Source organism: Nannospalax galili, unplaced genomic scaffold (genome assembly GCF_000622305.1).
Source record: "Nannospalax galili isolate Female #2095 unplaced genomic scaffold, S.galili_v1.0 scaffold1184, whole genome shotgun sequence".
Taxonomy (NCBI): Eukaryota; Metazoa; Chordata; class Mammalia; order Rodentia; family Spalacidae; genus Nannospalax; species Nannospalax galili.
This window is the reverse complement of record NW_008351624.1, coordinates 1089384-1112912: the sequence shown is the minus strand read 5'-3', so window position 1 is coordinate 1112912 and position 23529 is coordinate 1089384. Positions and strand designations below refer to the sequence as shown.

The following is a 23529-nucleotide window of genomic DNA, read 5'->3' as shown; positions in this document are numbered from 1 at the left end:
CAAAAAAATAGAAATGGAGGGAAAACTTCCAAATTCCTTCTATGAAGCCAGCATCACTCTCATACCAAAGCCAGGTAAAGATACAACCATAAAAGAAAACTATAGACCCATATCGTTTATGGACATAGATGCAAAAATTTTCATCAAGATACTTGTAAACAGCATATAGACACACATCAATAAGATCATCCACCATGATCAAGTCGGCTTTATCACATAGATGCAGGGATGGTTCAATATACGTAAGTCAATAAACATCATAAATCATATAAATGAACTCAAAGACAAGAACCATATAGTCATCTCAATAGATGCAGAGGCCTTTGACAAAATTCAATAGCATGCATTTATATTCAAAGTCCTAGAGGGAATTGGACTGTGGAAACACTCCCTTTTGCAATAGCTGCAAAAAAAAAATCTCAGAATAAACCTGACCAAAGACATTAAAGAGCTCTACAATGAAAAATTTAAATCTTTAAAGAAAAAAATTGAGGAAGACATCAGAAGATGGAAGGAACGCCCATGCTCATGGATTGGAAGGATTAATATTGTGAAAATGACCATCCTACCAAAAGTCATTTATAGATTCAACACAATTCCAATCAAAATCCCCATGACATTTTTCACAGAATTGGAAAAAAAAAAACTATCCTGAGTCACATGGAGGCACAAAACACCTTGGATAGCCAAAACAACCCTGAGTACTAAGAGCAGTGCTGCGGGGATTACTATACTAGATTTCAAGCTGTATTACAGAGCTATAGTCATAAAAACAACATGGTACTGGCACAAAATAGACCCATAGACCAATGGAACAAAATTGAAGACCCAAATATGAGTAAATGCAATTTCAGCCACCTGGTATTTGACAAAGGGGCCAAGAACATTAACTGGAGGAAAGACAGCATGTTCAGCAAATGGTGCAGGCAAAACTGGATCTCCACTTGTAGAAGAATGAAACTAAACCCTTATCTTTCATCCTACACAAAAGTTAATTCCAAATGGCTCATAGACCTTGATGTAAAGCCTGAAACTCTGAAACTATTAGAAGAAAACGTTGGGAAAAACCTACAAGATATAGGTGTAGGAAAGGATTTTCTAAACCGGACATCAATTGCTCAGGAAACAAGGGCAAGAATTAACAAATGGGACCTCATTAAACTAAAAAGCTTCTATACATCAAAGGAGACAACCAAGGAAGCAAACAGAAAACCCACAGAATGGGAGAAAATCTTCACCAGCGATACATCCAACAGAAGTTTGATATCCAGAATTTATAACAAACTCGAAAAACAGAACCAAGACAAGAAGCCACCCAATTAAGAGATGGGCTAAGGAGCTGAATAGAGAGTTCTCAAATGATGAAGTTAAGATGGCTATGAAACATCTTCAAAGATGTTCAACATCACTAATAATTATGGAAATGCAAATTAAGACCACTTTAAGATTTCACCTTACTCCAGTCAGACTGTCTAAGATTAAGAAAACAAATGATACCAAATGTTGGAGAGGATGTGGGGAAAGGGGAACACTCATCCACTGCAGGTGGAGCTGCAAACTGGTTCAACCCCTATGGAAAGCAGTGTGGAGAACTCTTAAAAAACTACAAATGAACCCACCATTTGACCCAGTTATATCACTCCTTGGCATATACCCAAAGAACTCATGCTATTGCAGAGACACTTGTACATCCATGTTTGTTGCTGCTCTTTTCACAATAGCTAAGAGATGGAAGCAACCTAGGTGTCCCTCAATTGATGAGTGGATAATGAAAATATGGTTCATTTATATGATGGAGTTTTACTCAGCAGTAAAGAAAGATGAAACCATGAAATTTGCAGGTATGTGTTTGGTACTAGAAACTGTTATACTGAGTGAAGTAACACAGACTCAGAAAAAAAATTGACATATGTTCTCCTTCTTATGTGGATCCTAGAACCAGACTCTGATAAGTATGAAACCAGACTAACTACAGGAACCAGGATAATGGAAAGGAAAACAGGGAGGTAAAGGAGAGGAAATAACCTGAAAGAGAAGACTAGTAGGAAACAGGCCTTAACAAGGGAGATATGGATAAGAATTAGGTTAGTTTAAGGGACAGGGGAGGGAAGGGTATACTAGGAACCTAGGGGATAAAGGGAAAGAAGGAGATCAGGAGAGGTACAACTATAAGAGAAGGGTATTAGTAAGGGAGAAAGGGGGGAAATGGGGGCACCTTAAGTGGGAAAACCATGATGGAGGGGTGAGACAATGCAAGAGATAAATAATGCCTAGCTAGTTTTGAAAACCAGAGAGAACCATATTTCTCCTACAACCTACTGAGAAATTATACATAGCAGATCAAGAAATATATGTCTAGGTAAGTTTTATCTGAGAACAACTGGCCTTTGCCAAAGATTTATCTACATGACACACTGTAATTAAAAATACCAGACTGGTGGAACTAACCTTCTTGGGTGTTTAACAGACATACTTTGAGGTCTACAATAATTTGGTCAGAGGGACATAAAGGACAGTTTTTGCTCCTTGCCCTCCTAGGTCGACTAGTTCCAGGGGACTATGAGCATCTCTCAAAATATCCTGTAATTGTGGTGGGTCACCTGTCCTCTTGATCAAGGAGGCCAAGAAGACCCCACCAGATGGACTTGAACCAATGTCCAGTCTGTAAAGAGGAGGGTCAACACAGAGGAATCATTTCCTCCATGCTTCCAAGCGAAGCCAACCATGGTTGAGCAGGACCTTTGACTTATCTTCACAGAGGTGGAACTGGTAAAAGAAAGGAGCCGGTGCTCCTCCCAAGCCCATTTGACCTCTGAGGAACAGATCCTCAAATGGCCTTAAGAGTAAAAATAAGTCGGTTTATCTCGACCAACTGTATGGCCTTAAACACCCAAAAGGAAAGTATAACCAAAGATTAAAGGGGCCAATATAATTTCATAAGAGTCCATATGCATAGCTAAAGTCTACATAACAAGCAACAATGCCAGACAGGCTATACCTTCTTTTGAGTTGTTGGCCAGGGTGACCAAAGAGATTCCCAGATAGTAACCCAGCATAGAACTTGGAAAATGAACAGCAGACCCCAATCTTATCTAAAGGAATATTGACAACTGATTACCGCTGTTGAAGAACAGCTGACACTCCTAAAACAAAGGCCTCTAGATAGGCTGACTAGATTCACCAGAAGGAGAAGTAGTGGGGAGTGGCTGGGGGTGCCAACACAGCAGACAGTAGCAGGTATATCAGCATATAAGGGCTCTAGTGGGGGGAGGGAGGCTATGGGGTGTGCTACCTGGGAAGTGGGTGTATAAATAAATAAATAAATTCTTCAAAGCATAAAATTTTGCTCCTTAATAATTAGTAGATGTGATAAAACATTACCATTGAAATCTACCTGATGACTTTATATCCATGCGGAGATGCCAAGGAGCTCAGAAAGAAACTGACTATGACTAGTAATAATCAGGTAATAATCAGATACATAGAGATTAGAAATGCATGTGCATCTTAGTGTCAATTGTATTAAAAATGAATTTTTTCTGTATGAAACTGCATATTTTAATAATGAAATGGAAATCTTTTTTAAAGTTTAAAACCTCATTTAGTTTTCTGTATTTTAGGGTTTATACAGAGTACAATATTTTATAACTGTATTAATTCAACTGTAAAAACCTAAAAATTTGCAACCAATTTTGAAAGAGATGCATCCTAGCTCTGGAAGTTGTTATTGAATATGTCAACGCCATTGTAATGAAATGCTTCTTCTAATTATATGGTTATTAAACAAATAATTTTTAAAAATTAGGAAAATAAACAGAGTAAAATTAACTCATTTTCATAGAACACTGCTTGCTACTTGTTTAGAGCTCATATGCCAAGTTGACTTCAGTTTTTTTCTTGTGCTTACAAATCATACCTCTGATATAGTCACCAGTTTCATAAATGTACTGATCATAGAGAATCTGAACCAAAGAATAAGGAAATAGATACACTTATTTGTCAGTAATTGAAAAACAATGTCAAAACACAAATCTGTTTTTGATGGTTCATGTGAGATTTTGTCTTATATATAAGATCAGTAGATATGCATAAAAGATATACAAAGAAAATTTATTGAGGTAGAAGGAACAGAAAAATCAAGAGCCTTAATTAGGAGAGAATTCCTAAAATAGAACAAAGAAAATGGTTGTTAGATATAAAATAGTTGGTGATGCTCATCCAAAAGTCATTCAGGAGAGGGGTCTTTTGTCTTGGGGACTTAATGTATGTTAATCCTCTCTTTAGAAGATTTAAAAAATTTATGTTTATATATGAGTGACTGTATATATGTATTTGCACCACATGCATGCCTAGTGCCCTTAGAGGCCAATAGAAGGCGTTGGAGCCCCTAGAACTGGAGTTATGGACGATAATGAGTTGCTGTGTGCTGGGAACTGAACTGAGGTCCTCTTCAAGAGCAGCAAGTACTCTTTAATTGCTGAGCCATCTCTCCAGCCCTTATGTTATCCTTTTGACAGGTGCATCACTGTTCTGAAATGAGATTTTGTAGCCATTCTGTATGTAATTTCATGTAATTAAAACAATCTTTTGAATTCAGTTGGTAGTTATTTATTTTTTTTTGGTCTTTTTGAGACAGGGTCTCCCTGTAGCCCCAGATGTCCTGGAACTCAGTATGTAGACCAAGCTGGCCTTGAACTCACAGAGATCTGCCAGCCTCTGCCTCCCAAGTGCTGGGATTAAAGGCATGTGCCACCTTGCCTAGCCGTGTATTTTTACGAAGACAGAATGTTTACTGGGGGAGGGGGTGCAAGTTAAGTCTTTTACCAATTTTAATGTCTCATTATGAACAATACAGGAAAACATGGTGGTATAAACCTTTAATCCCAGGGCTCAGGAGGCAGGTAGATGTCTGTGAGATTGAGGCCAACCTGGTCTACATAGCAAGTTCCAGGCCAGCAGGGGCTACAAGGCACTTTAGTTTGATCAGTAGTCACTGAGTTTGGCTGATATAAGTTCATGTCTAAGAGAATAATCATCAGCTTTGGAGACAGTTCCTTGTGAGGGCTTCTGGCATTTCTCCTGGGCATTGTCTCATTTCTTAAAATTTCAGAATATACTTTTGAAAAATTTGTATCAGTTTTTATAAATGAGTATTTTAAGAATTAAGTTACTTGTGTAATACTCTTAAACAGCTCTAAAACTAACAAATATTTCTTTGGTTTATTCCTAAGTACTTTTAGTGCAGACTTCATACAAAAGTAAAAAAAGAATCATAATATATTTTGAGTAATAACTCATTTTTATTTCTTATTTTTTCTTTAGTTCACAACAAAGTATATTAAAATCCCATTTCAAGGTAAGCCATCTTCTCTTATGACATCTCTTCACTGTAGTTTTGAATAAAGTAATTCATTAGCAAAAATTCTGAAATTCTTTACAAGTTGTCTGTATTTTCAGTACAGAAAATAAGCAAAGTGAAGGTAGATTAATAATGTGTTTCACCGTCACATGTTTTAGAAGTCCTGAACGATTTAAAATGTACTGAAAAAACATAGCATTTTAATGACTAAATCAAATAACAATAAAGTACTCGTGGTGATTTCTCAGGGTTAGTAGAATAATGTGTTGACAATATGAATATTTTTGGTGTACGTGTAAATGGACGAAGATAGGAACTATAAGGAAAGAAGCACACAAACCAATATAGTATGTTTTTGTACAAACACTTAGATTATTTATACCCTATCTTATCTGAGTAAAGCAGACTGGAAAATATACCTAGAACTTAAATGCAAACCATTGTTTTCATCCTTTCCCCAACAAAATCCTTCCAGAATAGTGACCAAAACTAATAGTCAGGGAATAATCTCTTTAGAGAGTGAAACTATAGAAAGAGCAGGGGAGAAAATGTATGTGGGAATAACACTTAGATGTGACTAGGTAACAGAAGTACTGTTGTAACACTGAAGAGCTGGTCTAAGTATCTTGGGCTCTTTAGCTCCTGCATTTTCAGATCAAAAACTGCTATGATAACCAATGTAATGATTAGATTACCACTTAAATAGTAAGAACATATAAGGCATAAATAATATATTAATAGTCCTTTTTAGAAAACACTGATACATTAAGAAATAGTGTGATATTAAGTATTTGAGACACTTGGCTTTAGAAGAAAACAGTAATTTCAGAAAGTGTAGTGTTATAATAAATAGCTAAAGATCTGAGTACCCAAGCACTTCTCCAGTTCCTGTGATATAAGTATCAAAAAAAATTTTAGATGTTCACAGTTAATATTTACATCTTTTCCAGTATTGCTTTTATATCTTTTCTAGCCCACTTTTTTTCTTTCAATCACGATTTATTTAGAAGTTTTCTTAATTTCTACATGGTTTTCTTTTAAAATTTTGTCAATAATTTAAAATATATATTTTTATTGATTCTTTGAGAATTTCATGCAGTGTATTCTGATTATATTCTGGTCCCTTCTCCCATCTCCATCCCGCCCTCCGACTTCATGTCCTATATTGGTTTTTGTTTGTTTGTTTTTTAAAGGGCTATCAAATCTGAGTTCACCCAAATACTCTCAAGGATCATGTGGAAGGGGAAGTAGAAGGTTTTAAGAACCAGTGGTGGTGGATGAATACAAGGAAATTGTGTTTTTGGACACAACAGGGCAGTTACACATTTGAACCCATAGCACTTGTGAAGCATGCACAAGCCCTGTGCAGACCCAAGCCACATAAAAACTTAGCGTTGATATGGGAGGTGGGCAAGAAGCTTCAGCTCTAACTGAGAAATATTGGCAATTGATAGATTCTGGGAGAGGGAAAGTTAGTTTTCTTTAAAGGTATAATGCTGTGTAGGTTGACCAGGCACCAGGAGATAGACTTATGGCCAAGAACATCCAACAGTTGCTTTTAGTTGAATTGATATTGTAAGGGCCTAACGATATCAAACTTCTGAAATTGGCTCAAACTGATTTGATGGGCAAGCATTTCATTTTTTACAGTGATTTAGTTGATGTCTGTCTGGTGACAGATCAAATATATTTAACTGGATCAAGCTTGTTAAATTTCAACAGATGATGTTTAAATCAAGGATTTAAATTTTCTAGAGTCCTGATTTAGGGTTGTGGGGTAAGTCTGCTTTCTTTATCAAATACCCAGGAAGATAATACTATAATCTCTTACTATAGTGGTAAAATTTCTCAATTTTCTCTCAAAGTCAATTTTTGCTTTATTTCATGGATAAGGTTGTTAGTTGCATATGAAATTAAATCTGTATTTTCCAGTGAAATGGGCCATTTACCAATCTCTGTTTTTATATCTAATAATTCTATTTGTGTTATAATTTATTTAAAATGATATAGTAGCTTTCTTCCCAATTTATTTTACTTTCAATATTCTTCTTCCTCTCCTCTTCTTTCTTTCCCTTTATCCCCTAGGTTCCTTGTATACCCTTCCCTCCTCCTCCTCCTCCTCCTCCTCCTTCTTCTGTCTTTTTGAGACAGGGTCTCCCTGTAGCCCCAGGTACTCTGGAACTCACTATGTAGACCAGGCTGCCCTTGAACTCACAGAGTATCTCCTGAGTGCTGGGAGTAAAGGTGTGCACCACCACACCCAGCTGTCATTTGTATTTTTTTTAGACAAGGTCTCACTGTGTGACCTTGACTGGCATGGAACTCACAGAGGCCTATCAGCTTCTGCCTCCCAAGTGCTGAGATTAACGGAGTGCACCATCAGGCTGGGCTCAACATCTTTAAAAAAATTATTATTTAAAAAATTTTATGTCTATGAGTGTATTGCTTGCTTGTATGTCAGTGCACCCATGTCGTGAGGTGCCTGTGGAGGTCAGAAGGCATTGGATTCCCCTGGAATTGGAATTATGGATGGTTTTTAACTGCCATGTGGGTTCTGGGAATCAAACGTGGGTCCTCTGCAAGAGCAGTAGTTACTCTTAACCACTGAGCTACTTTCTCCAGCCCCAACATTCTCTTTTATATTTTTGTTTGTAGTCTCTATCCTAAACTCTGTACAACTGAATATTTAAAAAAATAAGACACTTGGGTTGGGGAGATGGCTCAGTGGGTAAAAGTGCTTGCCTGTGCAAGTCTAATGACATGAGTTCAATCCCTAGAACCTGTGTAAAAGCTGTATGTGGTGGCACCCATCTGTAATCCCAGTGTTCCTCCCTCCCTCCCTCCCTCCCTCCCTCCCTCCCTCCCTCCATCCCTCTGTCTGTCCCTCCATCCCTCCTCTCTCTCTCTCTCTCTCTCTCTCTCTCTCTTTCTTTCTTTCTTTATTTCATCTTTCTTGCCTTTTTTGAGACAGGGTCTCCTTGTAGCCCCAGCTGGCCTAGAACTCACTATGTAGACCAGGCTGGCCTTGAAGTCATAGACATCTGCCTGTCTCTGCCTCCTGAGTACTGGGATTAAAGGCGTGTGCCACCACACCTGGCAAATCTTACAAGTTTTAGTTATTTATTTACTCATTTATTTATTTTTACTTTATATGTATGAATGTTATGCCTTCATATGTGTAAGTGCACCTGTGTCCCATGAAGGACAGAAGAAGGCATCGGATCCTCTGGAACTGGAGTTACAGATGGTTGTTAGCCATCATGTGGGTGCTGGGATTTGAACCCAGGTCTTCTGCAGGAACAGTCAGTGCTCTTAACCACTGAGCAATCTCTCCAGCTCCATCTTACTGGTTTTTTAAAGTGAAAGTTTTAATTATAAAGCATAGAAAAATACTTTTATCAATAGTAACAAGGTTATAACTTTATAATGGAAAGATATTAGTCTATTTTCTAAATGCTGTCTGTGCTATTTTTTTAATAGGAAAAAAATTCCCTTTTTGAAACAAGGCTTACAGGAACTGGGGAGATAGCTCAGTTGGTAAAGAACTTCCTTTGTAAGCATGAAGACTGAGTTCAGTCCTCAGAACCTAAGTTAGGAAAAAAAAAAAAGTCAGGTGAGGTGGTATGTGTTATCCCAGTGCTCAAGATAGGAAGACAGATAGATGTCTGAGACTCATTTGCCAGCCAGCCCAGCCTATTTGGCAAGCTCTAGGCCAGTAAAAGACTTTGTCCACCAACCAACCAACCAAGGTAGACAGTGCATGAGGAACCAGAGGTTGCTATCTGGCTTCTATGTATGTACATGCACAAACTTGTCCTTTTCCCCCACAAACATGTACACACAAAGGGTAAATATAAAAGGTTTTCATGGGTCTCAATATTTACTCTTTTTCCATGCAGCTGAATAAATGAGTTGATTTATTCGTACTTATATTTGCTACTAATTTTCTTGGCTTAAGTAAAATAAAAAAAATAAAGATAAAGAATTATTTTTGGTACAAATAGAAGAATTCCAGAGGTAGGCTGAACTGATAATGTATTTCCTTAGTTATCAGAGATCCATATTCTTTTATTTTTCTACTCTTTCATTCTTGATACATGATTTTTATTCTCAAGATTGTCCCATGGGGGGCTGGAGAGATGGCTCAGAGGTTAACCGTTCTTACTGCTCTTCCAAAGGACCTGAGTTCAATTTCTAGCACTGATGTTGGGAAGCTCACAACTGCCTGTAACTCCAGCTCCAGGGGATCTGACACTCCCTTCTGGCCTCTGTGGGTCCCACACATGACATACATTAATATACATACACACATACACATAAATAAAAATGAAAATAAATCTTTTAAAAAAGATTGTTTTATGGGCAACTTGGCTGCTTCTACTCCATACTCCACATCATGTTAATATTTCAGACGAAAAGCAAGAGGACTGGAAAAATGGTGTAAAATGGTGCATGCTGTCTCTCACTCACCCTTTTAAGGAGCCTTCTTGAATACATAGACCACTTAACCTTTTGTACTTAACATTTTGTATGACCACACACCGAAGAAGAATAATTTTTCAAAGCTGGGTATTTTCCTTCCCTAAATAAATAAGGCTTTGTTACTGAAGAAGAAATAATGGAAGGAGATGTGGGATTGTGAACTTCATAAGGAAGAAATGCTTAGCAGTATTTTGGACAGATCTTGAGCATGGTGGTACCCACCTCTGACCCCAGCACTCAGGAGACAGAACAGGCCCATCTCTGTGAGATTGAGGGTAGCCTGGACTATTTAGCAAGTTCTAGGTCCTTTCTTTTAAATTTGAGTGCCTTTGTTGTCAGTTTTTGGAATGGAAGAGTTAGGATATGTAGTATAAAATGTTGGCCGGAACAGAAAGGTGAATGGTTAAGTATTTGAATGCTCATTATAAAATCATTTTCAAATTTTAATGTTCATAATCACCTGATGAGGGGCTGCTAACCTGACATCTATGATGAGGGCTGATCCTCCACAGTTCTAATCAAGTTCTACCTGTTGCCAGGGTCCTGGGCTGAGGACTATGCTTGGAGCAGTAAGGTGAAGAGATACTAACAAGGAATACCATTTCAGATACGCACCTATATTGGTTCAATAGTTATTTTCCTGATTCAGCTGCTTGTTTTCTTAAAGTTGGACCGAATATCCTTTAGGGTTCCTTTTTTGTTGTTTAGTGTTTTTTTTTTTTTTTTTTTTTTTTTTTTTGAGGCAGAGTTTCCCTGTATCCACAGCTGGCCTGGAACTTGCTACATAGACCAGGCTGGCCTCAATCTCATAGAGATGGGGCTGCTCTGTCTCCTGAATGCTGAGGTCAGAGATGGGTGCCACCATGCTCAACTTTTTTAGGTTTTTTGTTTGTTTGTTTGTTTGTTTTGTTGTTTTGTTTTGTTTTTTAAAACTAGGTTTCTGTGGTCTTAAGTTAGAGTGATACTTAGAGGTTTTGAGAACTAAAAACTGGAAGAATAGTATCTTTAGACCATTCAGAACCTTGTCTCGTTCTAGAGACTTATGAGAGAAGCTGGAGAGATGGATCAGCTGTTAGGAGACTCTTAAGAGAGTGACTTGCCTTTATAGTGAAATGCAGGTATTTTAGGAAAGGAAATATGACAGAAATTGGTCTGTGATAACATTTGGAATATTGATTCCTAGTATTGACCAAGAGATTACAATTAAAAATATTTCATTTTAAGGTTATGCTGTGTTTCATTTTCTACAGTGATGGTCTCTGCCCCATCTTTTTATTTTTAAAAATATTTTATTAATTTTATTATTAATTAATTTTATTTCTGTGCATGAGTATATTGCCTGCATGTGCACCTGTGTTGTGCAGTGCCCACAGAGGTCAGAAGAAGGTATGGAATCCCCTGGAACTGTAGTTATGAACAGTTGTTAGCCACCATGTTGGTGCTAGGAATAGAACCTGGGTCCTCTGCAAGAGCATGTAGTGCTCTTAATTGCTGAGCCTTCTCTCCAGCCCCCCAACTGTTTTTCAAATTTTATTTTTATTTTTTATTTTTGCTGGTACCAAAGATCTTAGTGAGAAAGCTCTTCAAAAAAAAATTTTTTTTTGTCTTTTTCAGACAGGGTCTTCCTGTAGCCTCAGCTGGCCTGGAACTCACTATGTAGACCAGGCTGCCCCTGCCTCTGGAGTGCTAGGATTAAAGGTGTGAACCACCAGGCCCAGCTTCTTTGCAAATTTTTATGCTGTAGAAATTTAGCTTCAAAATTTCCTTCTGTGGATTAACCAAAATCATAAAATAAGAGACAAAATTTAGTTATCATTTAATAATTATTTTGCCCTTCTAATTTGCAGTCTATATTTACTCTAATAGTAGTATTTGGTATATTTAGGTTAAGTTTAGTTACAGGTATTGGAAATACATTTCTGAAATGTTCTGTACATAAATCTTTTAGAAAAATACATTGTATCAAAAAGTATCAGAGATGCTGAATTCCTAAGTTAATTACTTTTTACATTTTTTTTCTTTTATTTATTTCAGTGTCCCTGAATGAAATTTCGTTGTCAGTGGACACCATACATTTAAAGAGGTTTGGGTTATGGAAAAGTAAGGATGAGGATCACAGTGAAAGGAACCATGCTATCCTTTTCCTCTGGGTCTCTGCAAATTATCTTCAAGAGATTCAGACCCAATTAGAAAATCCTATGTTAAGCCAACAATGTGAGTATAAACATAATTTCTAAATTTTAGGATAACCTGAGAAGTCCCATAAGTAATTTTCTTCTAACATAATTTAGTAGGCTGTAATTATTTCATTGGGTTGAAATTAATCTCATTAAATTAAAAATGTTATCCCCTAATATTATATAAGATAAATTATTTTACTTATTCATACATATGATTTACCTGGTAATTTTATTCAGTTATGAAAAATTATCTCTAAAATTAAAAGGGTACCTTTAAATACATCTTAAGTGTTGTTTGCCTTGAAGATAAAAACATTTCTGTATTCTTAAAAATGCCTTTTAGTTAATATCTTTGGTTACCTCTCTTTTCTTGATTAGTTTTTTTTAGTATATAAACCATTGTTTTATTATGACATTTTCATATATAAAGTACTTTGCTCATATGTGTACCCTCTTTCCTATCCCTCCTTTCCCCCTCACAGGTCCCCTTCTTCCTCCAGATAGTCCCCCTCTGCTCTCATGTTATGTATGTATGATAAGTATGTAATTGGTGTACAGTAAAGTTACTGATTTTCATGTGTTGATTTTGTATGCTGCTCATTTGATGATAGTTTATCAAATCTAAGATTTTTTTTGGTGGACTATTTATGTCATCTGCTAATGAAGATAATTTATTTGACTTCTTCCTTTCCTATTGATATCACTTTTATTTCATTTCATTTCTTTCTCTTTTTTTTGTCTTTTTGAGACAGGGTCTCCCTGTGTCTCAGTTGGCCTGGAACTTGCTATGTAGACCAGGCTGTCCTTGAACGCACAGGGATCCTCCTGCCTCTGCCTCCCAAATGCTGGGACTAAAGGCATGCGCCACCACAACCGGTTATCACTTTTATTTCTTTCTCTTGCTCTTTTACTGTAGCTAAGAGCAAGCACTATACTGATTAAGAATGAAGAAAGTGGGCACCCTTGCCTCATTTCTGAGTTTAGAGGAATGCTCTAAGTTTTTCCCTCCATTTAGTGTAATTTGGCTATTTGTTTGTTGTATATAACCTTTATTATATTGTGATATGTTCCTTTTATTACTAATTTCTTCAGTGCTTTTTTGCGTGAAAGCATTGTGAAAGGATGTTGAAATTTTTGTCAAAAGCCTTTTCTGCTTCTGTTGAGATGATACTGTGATTTCTGTCATTAATTTTGTGTGCTTTTACTACAGTTATGAATTTATATATGTTGAACCATCCTTGCATTGATTGAGAAATTTTATGTCTGTTCATCAGGGAAATTGGTATATATAGTTTTCTTTTGTGTTGTGTCTTTATTCGGTTTTGGAATCTAGGTAATGCTACCTTTGCCCAATGAGTTCAGTAGTGTTCCTTCTCCCTTTCTTTTATGTGGAATTGTTTGAGGAACAGTGAAATTAGCTATTTTTAAAGATTTATTTTTATATTTATTTATTTACTATGCGTGTGTATGTGTTTGCCCACATATGTGTGAGAGAGAGTGTGTATGCCTCTTGTGTGCTCTTTGATGCCCCTTTGTGGAGGCCAGAAGAAAACGTCAGGTACTCTGGATCTGGAGTTACAGGCAGTTGTGAGCTGCCCTGCATGGTGCTGGCAACTGAACTTGAGTCCTCTGGAAGAGCCGAAAGTGCTTTTAACAACTGAGCCATCGCTCCAGCCCTGTTAGCTATTTTTTAATGATCTGGAAAAAAAGAGTAGTGAATCTGAATGGTCCTGAGCTTTTTTGGTTGGGGTACTCTTTCTTGCCGTTTCAACCTTGTTGCTTATGATAGGTCTGTTTAAGCTATTTATATTATATCTTATTGAATTAGCTTTGATAGGTTATATGTATCTAGGAATTTATCCATTTCCTCTAGATGTTCCAAGATTTTAGAATATGTTTTCAAAATATTCCCTGATGATTCTTCAGATTTCATTGATATCAGTTGTAATGTCCTCTGTTCATCTCTAATTTTGTTAATTAATGCCATCTTTTTGTTTTTATTAGTTTAAGGATTGTTGATCTTTCTTAATGTGTTTTAAAATGTGTGTGAGAGTGTGCATGTGTGTATGTGAGTATGCATGTACATGTACCACAGTGCTTGTGTGGAGGTCAGAGAACAACTTTTGAGAGTCAGTTCTGTTCTTCTACCATGTGAGTCCTGGGATAGAACTCAAGGCCACCAAGTTGGTGGCTAGAATCTTTCTTTACTCAATCCTTATTTTTTCAAAGAACCAACTCTTTGTTTCACTGATTCTTTGTATTATACTTTTACTTTCCATTTAATTCATTTCTGCCCTGCTTGTTATTTCTTTTCATCTACTGCCTTTAAGTTTGGCTTGTTCATGTTGTCCTAAGATCTTGAGGTGTGCCGGTAAATTTTTTGTTTTTGAGATCTCTCTGATTTTTTTTTTTGTTTTGAGATAGGGTCCCCTTGTACCCCTAGCTGGCCTGGAACTTGCTATATAGACCAGGCTGGCCTTGATCTCACAGAGATTCATCTATCTCTCCATCATGAATACTGGGATTAAAGGCGTGTGCTACCATGTTCAAGAATTTATTTATTTATTTGGTCTTTAAAAAATTTTTTTATTTATTATTTTTATTTTATGTGTATATGCATATTGCCTGCATGTAGGTAAGTGCACCTGTGACATGCAGTGCCCATGGAGATCAGAAGAGGATTCCCCTGGAACTGGAGTTATGGACAGTTGTTAGCTGCCATGTGGGTGCTAGGATTCAAACCCTGGTCTTCTGCAAGAACAACCAGTGTTCTTAACCGCTGAGCCATCTCTCCAGCCCCTTATTTGGTCTTTTTGAGACAGGGTATCCCTGTAGCCCTAGCTGGCCTCGGACTCACTAGGTAGACCAAGGCTAGCCTTGAACTCACAGAGATCCACCTGCCCCTGCCTCCCAAGTGCTGGGACTAAAGGTGCACCACTAAATTATTTATTTGAGATCTCTCTGATTTTGTTTGTTTTGAGATAGGGTCTCCTGCCCAAATGATTTTATTTATTTTTATTTTATGTGTATGAGTGTTTTACCTACATGTACATGCATCATGTGTTTGCAGTCCCCACAGAATCCAGTAGAGGGCATCGGATACCCAGAAACTGAATTTACAGATGGTTGTGAGCTACCATGTGGGTGCTGGGGTTCTCTGCAAGAGCAGCAAGAATTCTTAGCTGCTGAGCCATCTCTCCAGCTCTGATTTTTTTTAAATGTAGTAACTCACAACTGTAAACTCTCCTCTTAGAACTGTTTTTGCTATATTCTGATAGTTTTGATAAGTTGTGTTTTCATTTCATTTGATTCTAGGATTTATAAAATTTCCTCCTTGCCTGATTTCTTCAGTGACCCAGTCATTCAAGAGTGTTCAATCTTCAAGTATTTGTTTTGTTTCTTTAGTTTCTCTTATTATTGATTTCTAGTTTTATTCATCTTATTATCCAATTAGATATAAGAATTTATTTTAATTCTTTTTTATTTGTTAAGACTTATTTTATGACCTAAAATGTGATCTGTTTTAGAGAAAGTTCTGTTATCCTTTGTTAATTTTCTTATGAAGGTTTTCTTTTCTTTTTTGCCATTATTTCACTATCAATAATGACAGAATCAATTAGTAGCAAAATTAGATATACTATATGTATGTTTCTCATGTTTCTGATAAGTTCAGCTTACTTATGTATCAGTCTTCTAAGACAGAGTTGAGTGCTTTTCTTTGTGTTCCCATAGCACCATATATCTACATATATGCATCTTGAAATACCAACTTTGCTTAGTTTTCAGCTTACCAATGTCTGGTTTAGAATTAGGTAATCAAAATTGGTAAGAGTTGATCTCTTTACCTTCTCCCACCTTTCTTTCATGTTCTAGGTGATAAGTAGTGAGTTAAAGTTTTGCCTTTAAAATCAATCATTTCCTTCTCTAATTACTTGCAATGGGAAATTTTATAATTAGATAACAAGAAATTGTGTGAATTACAAAGAGCTGTTTACAGTCATATGGATGGGTGATACTATTTTTTGAGACCACTGTTGAAATGGTGGGTTTAAAACATGAAGGAAGTGTTACAAAGAGCTGTTTACAGTCATATGGATGGGTGATACTATTTTTTGAGACCACTGTTGAAATGGTGGGTTTAAAACATGAAGGAAGTGTTTAATCGGGATGCTAGATAGATGACTCTGTGGATGAGGCTATTAGAAAATGAATAGTGGTTTAATCATCTTTCATTTATACACTCATTAGCAAATACTAGCACTTACTAAATGCCAGGCACAGTAGTCAATACCAGTTGAAATTTTCATTCCAATTTAGTAGAATAGGGCCTAAAGTTTGTGAATTTTGGTTTTAGATTACTAGTGGTCTATTTTGGAATTTAAACTTGCCTATTACCTAACATACAAAATACTTTGTTGGGTTTTACATAAGCCTTACTGTTATTCATAATTAGATTAATTATAATCAACTTGAAAAATAATAGTATTGATAAAAATTGATTTCTTTTTTCTTTTATAGCAAAAGCCAGTGAATTCATTTTCCTTGAGTTAAACAGTTCCATTTCACAAAGAGAAGAATTGAAATTGAAAGATATTATGATGGAAATAAGTACGACCAGTGGAGAATTAGAACTCTCTTATCCATTGTCTTGGGTTCAGGCATTTCCTTTGTTTCAGAATCTCTCTTCAAAAGAAAGCTCTTTTATTCATTATTACTGTGCTTCAACTTGTTCTTTCCCTGTTGCTGCTGATACAGAAATGAAGATGAAATCAGTATCTCAGGTTAGCATATGATTAACATAATTGCCAGAGGGTAGAGAGGCAAAATTTGTTTCACTTAGATTGGGCTGATTTCAAAATACTGTCGTTTTCAAAAGGACACAGGAATCAACATGAAAGAACTCCCAGTGTCAAAGCTGGAAAGTTTATTCAACAAAATCAATAATGATAGGGTGAGATTATGACTGCATAAGTATCTTTGAGTCTATATTGATATAGTAATGAGGTAAATAAATGAATAAATTAACAAGTGATGGGTAGATAAAATTCTTACTTAGAATAGAACCTAGTTAGTAAATGTAAAAATAATAAAGGGAATATAAAAATCACAACTAAAACACTATTATGATCATTACAGGCAAGGTCCTTTAGTGAATTCTCAATTCAGTGGGTGAAAGCTTAAGGAGAATTAGGATATGTGCACAATCTTAGCCCTTTACCTGAAACTTTTACAAACCAGAAAGTAGTAACTTTGTAGTAGAGAAACCTGGCAGAGATACCATGTTACTCTAGTGGACAAAGTTAACACCACCAGCATTAAGGCACATTGACACGGCATTTCCCCTAATACCATAGAGAAGGGCAAATAAGTTCTGTAATATTCTTCTTAATAGTGTATGATCCAAATCTGATGACAAGTAAAAGGAGACAAACCTATTTATGAAGTAAATGACCAGTACTCTTTGACATACCAAGGTCATGAATGACAAAGAAAAGACTGAAGAATTGTAGCTTCATTTTAGTGGGAAAAGCAATGAAAGACCAAAGTGCTCAGCTAATTTTATATCATTGTTAATTTTTAAATTATGACAAATGTGTTATGCTTATATATGATAAGATTGGGAGAATATAGGCAAGGTTTTATTTTTTCTCAACATTCTGTAAGTATAAAGTTACCTGAAAACAATAGTAATTAAAAATTCTGTTTAGGGGGCCTTTAAAATGGCTTACCAGGTAAAGTGCTTACTGTGCAAGTCCCTGGGACTTACATAAAGTTGAAAGAAGAGAATTGACTCTACAAAGTTGTCTTCTGACTTCCATACACATGCTGTGGCACACTCATGCTCACACATACACATACACATATGCAAGTCCCATAGATAGCCACAGTAGTGTCAGATGAGACAGAAAACTTTATTACATTGTATATAAAAATGAATATCTTACTTTTCTATTTAGTGATAGAATGTCAATTATGTTATGAATTCAGCCTCTTTTAATTAAAAGATTTACTTTTTCTGTTATTTTCTACCTGCTTTGATTATTTGAAGTATAAAGTTTTAAATTAATTTTGGAACTGATCTGAAGTAGGACTTCAGGTTCAACATTACTATATTGTATGTGGAATCTTTTGATCAAAAGTAATTGTTTTCATTTGGTTGTATATGTATAGGAACTTTTAAAGTATGGTTGTAACTCACTGATAGAGATTTCCTTTTGTCACTTTCTTAGTTATAAATCTAAGTTTTATCTTTGAGTTTTTCAGAAATATTATTTATTTTTATTTGTTTATGAGTCTTGCCCTTGTTCTTTTCTTCTAGCCCTCAAATTCAGATACAATCAAGCCTACTTATACTTTCCTACAGAAACAAAGCAGTGGTTGCTACTCACTCTCTATCACTTCAAATCCAGATGAAGAATGGCGAGAAGTCAGGCACACGGGACCTGTTCAAAAGTATGTACTGAGTGATAGTCTTGTGCATATAGTAGTAGCCTTCATGAGTGCTGCTGCCTTTAAATAGTTTACTTATTGAAATGTTTTGAGTTTTACTTTAATACTAATGGATAATAATGGAAATAATATTGTTTATAAGGAACTTAAAAATTATGAAAAGAATAGGTATCATTTTATTAATTTTATGTCTGTATGACAAAAATTACTGCCAAAATGTCATTTGGTAAAATTAAAGTGCGTATTGAAAATACTGGAGTGGCAGTGTATGGTTTTGAAAACTGTATCTTCTATATCTGAATATATGATGGGAATATGAATTTGTTTACCAAAATATTCCTCAGTTTAGGTATGTTGGTATTTGAGTTCTCTGGAAGTTGCTTCTTTTTTATTTATTTATTTAAATATTTTATTTTTATTTTATGTATATGCGTGTATTGCCTGCATGTAGGTAAGTGCACCCTTGTCATGCAATGCCCATGGAGGATAGAATAGGCTGTCAGATCCCCTGGGACTGGAGTTAATGGGCCGTTGTTAGCTGCCATGTAGGTGCTGGGATTCGAATCCAGGTCTTCTGCAAAAACAACCAGTGTTGTTCTTAACCTCTGAGCCATCTCTCCAGCCCCAGTTGTTTCTTTTTAAAAAAATATTTTATCTATTATTTTTACATGCAATGCCCATGGAGGATAGAATAGGCTGTCAGATCCCCTGGGACTGGAGTTAATGGGCCGTTGTTAGCTGCCATGTAGGTGCTGGGATTCGAATCCAGGTCTTCTGCAAAAACAACCAGTGTTGTTCTTAACCTCTGAGCCATCTCTCCAGCCCCAGTTGTTTCTTTTTAAAAAAATATTTTATCTATTATTTTTATTTTATGTGCATAAGTATATTGTGTGCATGTATGTAAGTGCACCCATGGCATGCAGTGCCTGTGGAGTCAGAAGAGGGCATAGGATCCCCTAGAACTGGAATTACAAATGGTTGTTAGCTGCCATATGGGTGCTAGGAATTGAGTTCTCTGCAAGAACAGCTAGTGCTTTTAACCACTGAGCCATTGCTCCAGCCCTGGAAGTTGCTTCTTTGTTGATATTTTATCTTTTATATGTTGTTGATGAGGCACAATGTTTTGTACATTTGAGATTCCGTCTATATCTTCATGTAATTATTTTTTTCCTTTTAAGCAATTGAAAGCACAGAATAAGGCAAGTACTGATTACATAGAAACTATCAAATTAGCATTTAAAAATTTTTAGTTTTCTTATTTAAGTGCTTTGGTACCATCATTAAATCAACAGTGGACGATAATTTCACATTATTGGTGCAAAAAATATATATTATACCTTTATTAAACTGCTATATTTGCCCATCAAATATTGCCCCAATTAATCTAATATTGTAGCCTGGAATTCACTTCTGGGTTTCTTTTTAACCTTTAAGGGAGTACCTATAAGCTATCATTTGTCTTCTGCCACTTCTGGTTATTATCTATTTGCTTCCTTTATGTTCCGTTAAGTTTACACTGTACTTATGGGAAATACGTTCCCTAAGCTTCCTTGTTACTTCTTGTCTACCACCTAGTCCAGAAGGATAGTCCAGTTTAAAAAAAAATTTTTTTTGGTCTTTTTGAGACAGGGTCTCCCTATAGCCCCAGCTGGCCTGGAACTCACTATGTAGACCAGGCTGGACTTGAACTCACAGAGATCCACCTGCCTCTGCCTCCCAAGTGCTGTGACTAAAGGCTTGCACCATCCCGCCCGGCTTAAAAAAATTTTTTTTAAGTTGAGTTTTTTGTGTATTTCATACAGAACATCTCAAATAATCTTAATCATCTTTATACCGCCATCCCCACTAACACCCTTCCATACCCCCCCGCCAGCCCATATACTCCATCATCACTGTTAAAGCCCACTAGGTTGTCAGTGTCCCCAACTGTTCCCCAGTGCAAGTGTGTCCACTAAGTCTAGTCAGCCTATCTAGAGTCCCTTGTTTTAGGAAGATCAGCTCTTCTTTTATCTCCTACCCAAGGCTCAGGGACCATCGTGAAAGAGGGGGGAAAAAGATTGTATGAGTCAGGGAGGAGGTGCGTGACCATATGGAAACAAGAGTCCTAGAAGCTCCTGGGAACCTGCTCATATGATTCGATGGCAATGGTGTCAGCATACACAAGTCCCATGCAAACTCAGGCAGACAATAACCCAGCATAGAATTGGGAAAATGAACAGCAGACCTCAATCTTTTCTGAAGGAATGTTGGCAGTGGATAGTCCAGTTTTTGAGTGTTGGCTTTTCTGAATGGAAAATAATTGGTTTTAGATTCAAATTTACAGTTGGAAATTGGAGCATTAGAAAAATCTATGCTGTATTAAAATCGTTGTTGAAAGTTAAAAGTTGTGTAAAAGAGAGACTTCCTTAATGGTATTATAACCAATTGTAAGATAAGATTTTTTTGACTAGAAATATATTGAGACTAATATTAAGATTCTAGTCTCCCGGGACTATCCCACATGGGAGGATAATATTCACTGAATTTGCCATTAGTAGATTTGTGAAAATGTAGAAAATATAATTGGTTTTGTCTTACCAAATATTTTTACCCTACAGATGTTAGTTATAAAATACTACTGCCTAGTTGTTTCGTATCAGAAATTTCTTAGTTAGCTAGAATTTCAATATCATTATATTTTAATTTTATATTTACTTTTTAAAGGTTGATTGTATATCCTCCACCGCCTACTAAGGGGGGCTTAGGAGTAACTAATGAAGATCTGGAATGTTTAGAAGAAGGAGAATTTCTTAATGATGTAATCATTGATTTTTACCTTAAGTAAGTACACTAACGGTGATCTTATTTTTTTATTTTTATTTTTTGGTTGTATTTGGAATTGAACCTAGGGTCTTGTGCATATTAGGCAAATACTCTCATATTGAGTATAGCCCAGCCTTATCTCTAGTTAAACATGCCTTTAGTCCTAGCACTCAGGAGGCAGAGGCAGGTAGATCTCTTGGTATATAGCAAGTTCCAGGCCAGCTGGGCCTACAGGGAGACCCTGTCTCAAAAAACAAAACAAAACAACAAAAAAATAATCTGCCAAGATTTCAGACTTGGAAAACATTTTGGTTATCAAAATTTTACTGAAGTTGATTAATGGGGTTTCATTCTCTTACCTTCCATAGATATTGCACATTTCAGAAGATCTTTTTGATTTTGTGTGTGTGTGTGTGTGTGTGTGTGTGTGTAGTATGGGTACTTATTTTAACATTGTATTATTGTGATGAAGTATTGTAATGAAGGAAGTATTTACATTAATTACAAAGAACTCTGGGAACTGAAAAGAAGCAACCTTATTTAGTTATTTACTGTATCTTATGGATCTTTAAGCATCATAAAGTTAACTGTCATTTTAAAAAATCCATATGAAATCCATTAAAAAAAATTCAACCTCTTATATAGAAAAAGATGATGGATATGAAAACTCTTAAAACTTTCATGCAAAGTCAGGTATGGTGGTGCAGGTCTATAATCCTAGCACTCAGGTGACTGAGACAGGAGGATCAAGAGGATTGAGTTCAAGCCCAGTCCGAATTATATATTGAGCCTCAGTTTTAATAAATACAAACAAACGAACAAAAAATAATCCCCAAACAAGAACAACAAAAATCTCCAAAACATTTTCATATAAAGGAAATTTTTTTCTAGCCTTCATTTTGTATTTTATCTCTGGACTTAAATTTCCAATACTCAATTGAAAGATCTCCTAATTATTTAACAGATCTCTCTCAAGCCAAATTTGTTTTAATTTTATCTAGACTCTGCCATTTTTACTTATAATGATATTTTTATTCTAGTCACAAAGGCTAAAAATCTCAAATTACCACTTATATTTATAACATACTTATAGACATCATAGATTTGTAAGTCCCTAGAAATGTAGAAGAATTCCATGTCTCCTTTTTGAGCACATGGAAATTCAGTTCTAATAATGTTCTACGTTTTTTTTCTTGGTCTGTGTAAATTTTGGGTTGGCTTCAGTTGATTGATATTTCTTCTTGAGTCATGTTTTATAGCTTTACATATTTGATAATTGTCTATTGAAGGCTGAGTGTTTTTGAATTTCTATAATTATGGTTTAGTTTTGTTCTGGGACATAGTTAAATTATCTGGAAGTAGTTTTGTAGTTTCAAGTGTCTTGTTTTATTTAAGAGTTGCTAAATGGGACTAACAAATTCATTCCTCTTGGTAAGGAAAGAATTTTCTGAGTACTGTGGCCAATCTCTCATGAATTATGAGGTTGCACAATTTGACCAATAGGTACAGATATCATTCTTGGTCTGGGTAAATGCTAGGTACCATTTCTTCTTTTCATTTTGGGCAATTTTCCTCACAATATATGGTGATCAGTGCTCTACTAAATATGTGGGGAGGACTCTCCATAGCTGTCTGGAGTTCTCTCCACACTTTTTCCTTTCTAGTATTCTGATCTGAAGATTCCAGTTAACTTTCTAAAAGTGGTAACAAGGTCGGGACTTGGGAGATGGCTGAAGAAGGATTAAGAACACTGACTGTTCTTGCAGAAGACCCGGGTTCGAATCCCAGCACCCACATGGCAGCTAACAACTGTCAGTGGGCATTGCATGACATGGGTGTGCTTACCTACACGCAGGCAATACATGCATACACATAAAATAAAAATAATAAAATATTTTTAAAAAAGTGATTACAAGGTCATTTCTAAACTTGAATAAACTACTATGAATAGCATTTTTTTTTCCTTTTTTTGTATGTTTTTGAGACAGGGTCTCCCTGTAGCCCCAGCTGGCCTGGAAGTCACTATTAGACCAGGCCTTGAATCCACCTGCTGGGATTAAAGGCATGTACCATCACACCTGGCAGCAAAATTTCTTGATTATGAAAGGCTTAATCACTAAGTGATTGAGTTTTAAGGTTATGTTGAAGAATCATTTTAGTATGGAAGTAGAGCAAAGTAATTTAAGATTAGTAATATTGCTGTTACTAAATGTTTTGTAAATTTATGTATACCATAGACTTACATTTGTTCCCATG

The 23529-nt window shown here is 36.0% G+C and overlaps 1 protein-coding gene across 1 annotated transcript in view; it reads left to right on the top strand.

The window, feature by feature from the left end:
* The window catches only part of Senp7 (SUMO specific peptidase 7), a gene marked incomplete at its 5' end in the record, with an annotated part of 101898 nt that overhangs the window by 48296 nt on the left and 30073 nt on the right, over positions 1 to 23529 (top strand). Inside the window, 5 exon segments of the mRNA XM_008848487.2 lie at positions 5323 to 5356; positions 11876 to 12055; positions 16540 to 16802; positions 18341 to 18474; positions 21175 to 21291. Coding sequence (XP_008846709.1) covers positions 5323 to 5356; positions 11876 to 12055; positions 16540 to 16802; positions 18341 to 18474; positions 21175 to 21291 — 728 coding nt within the window.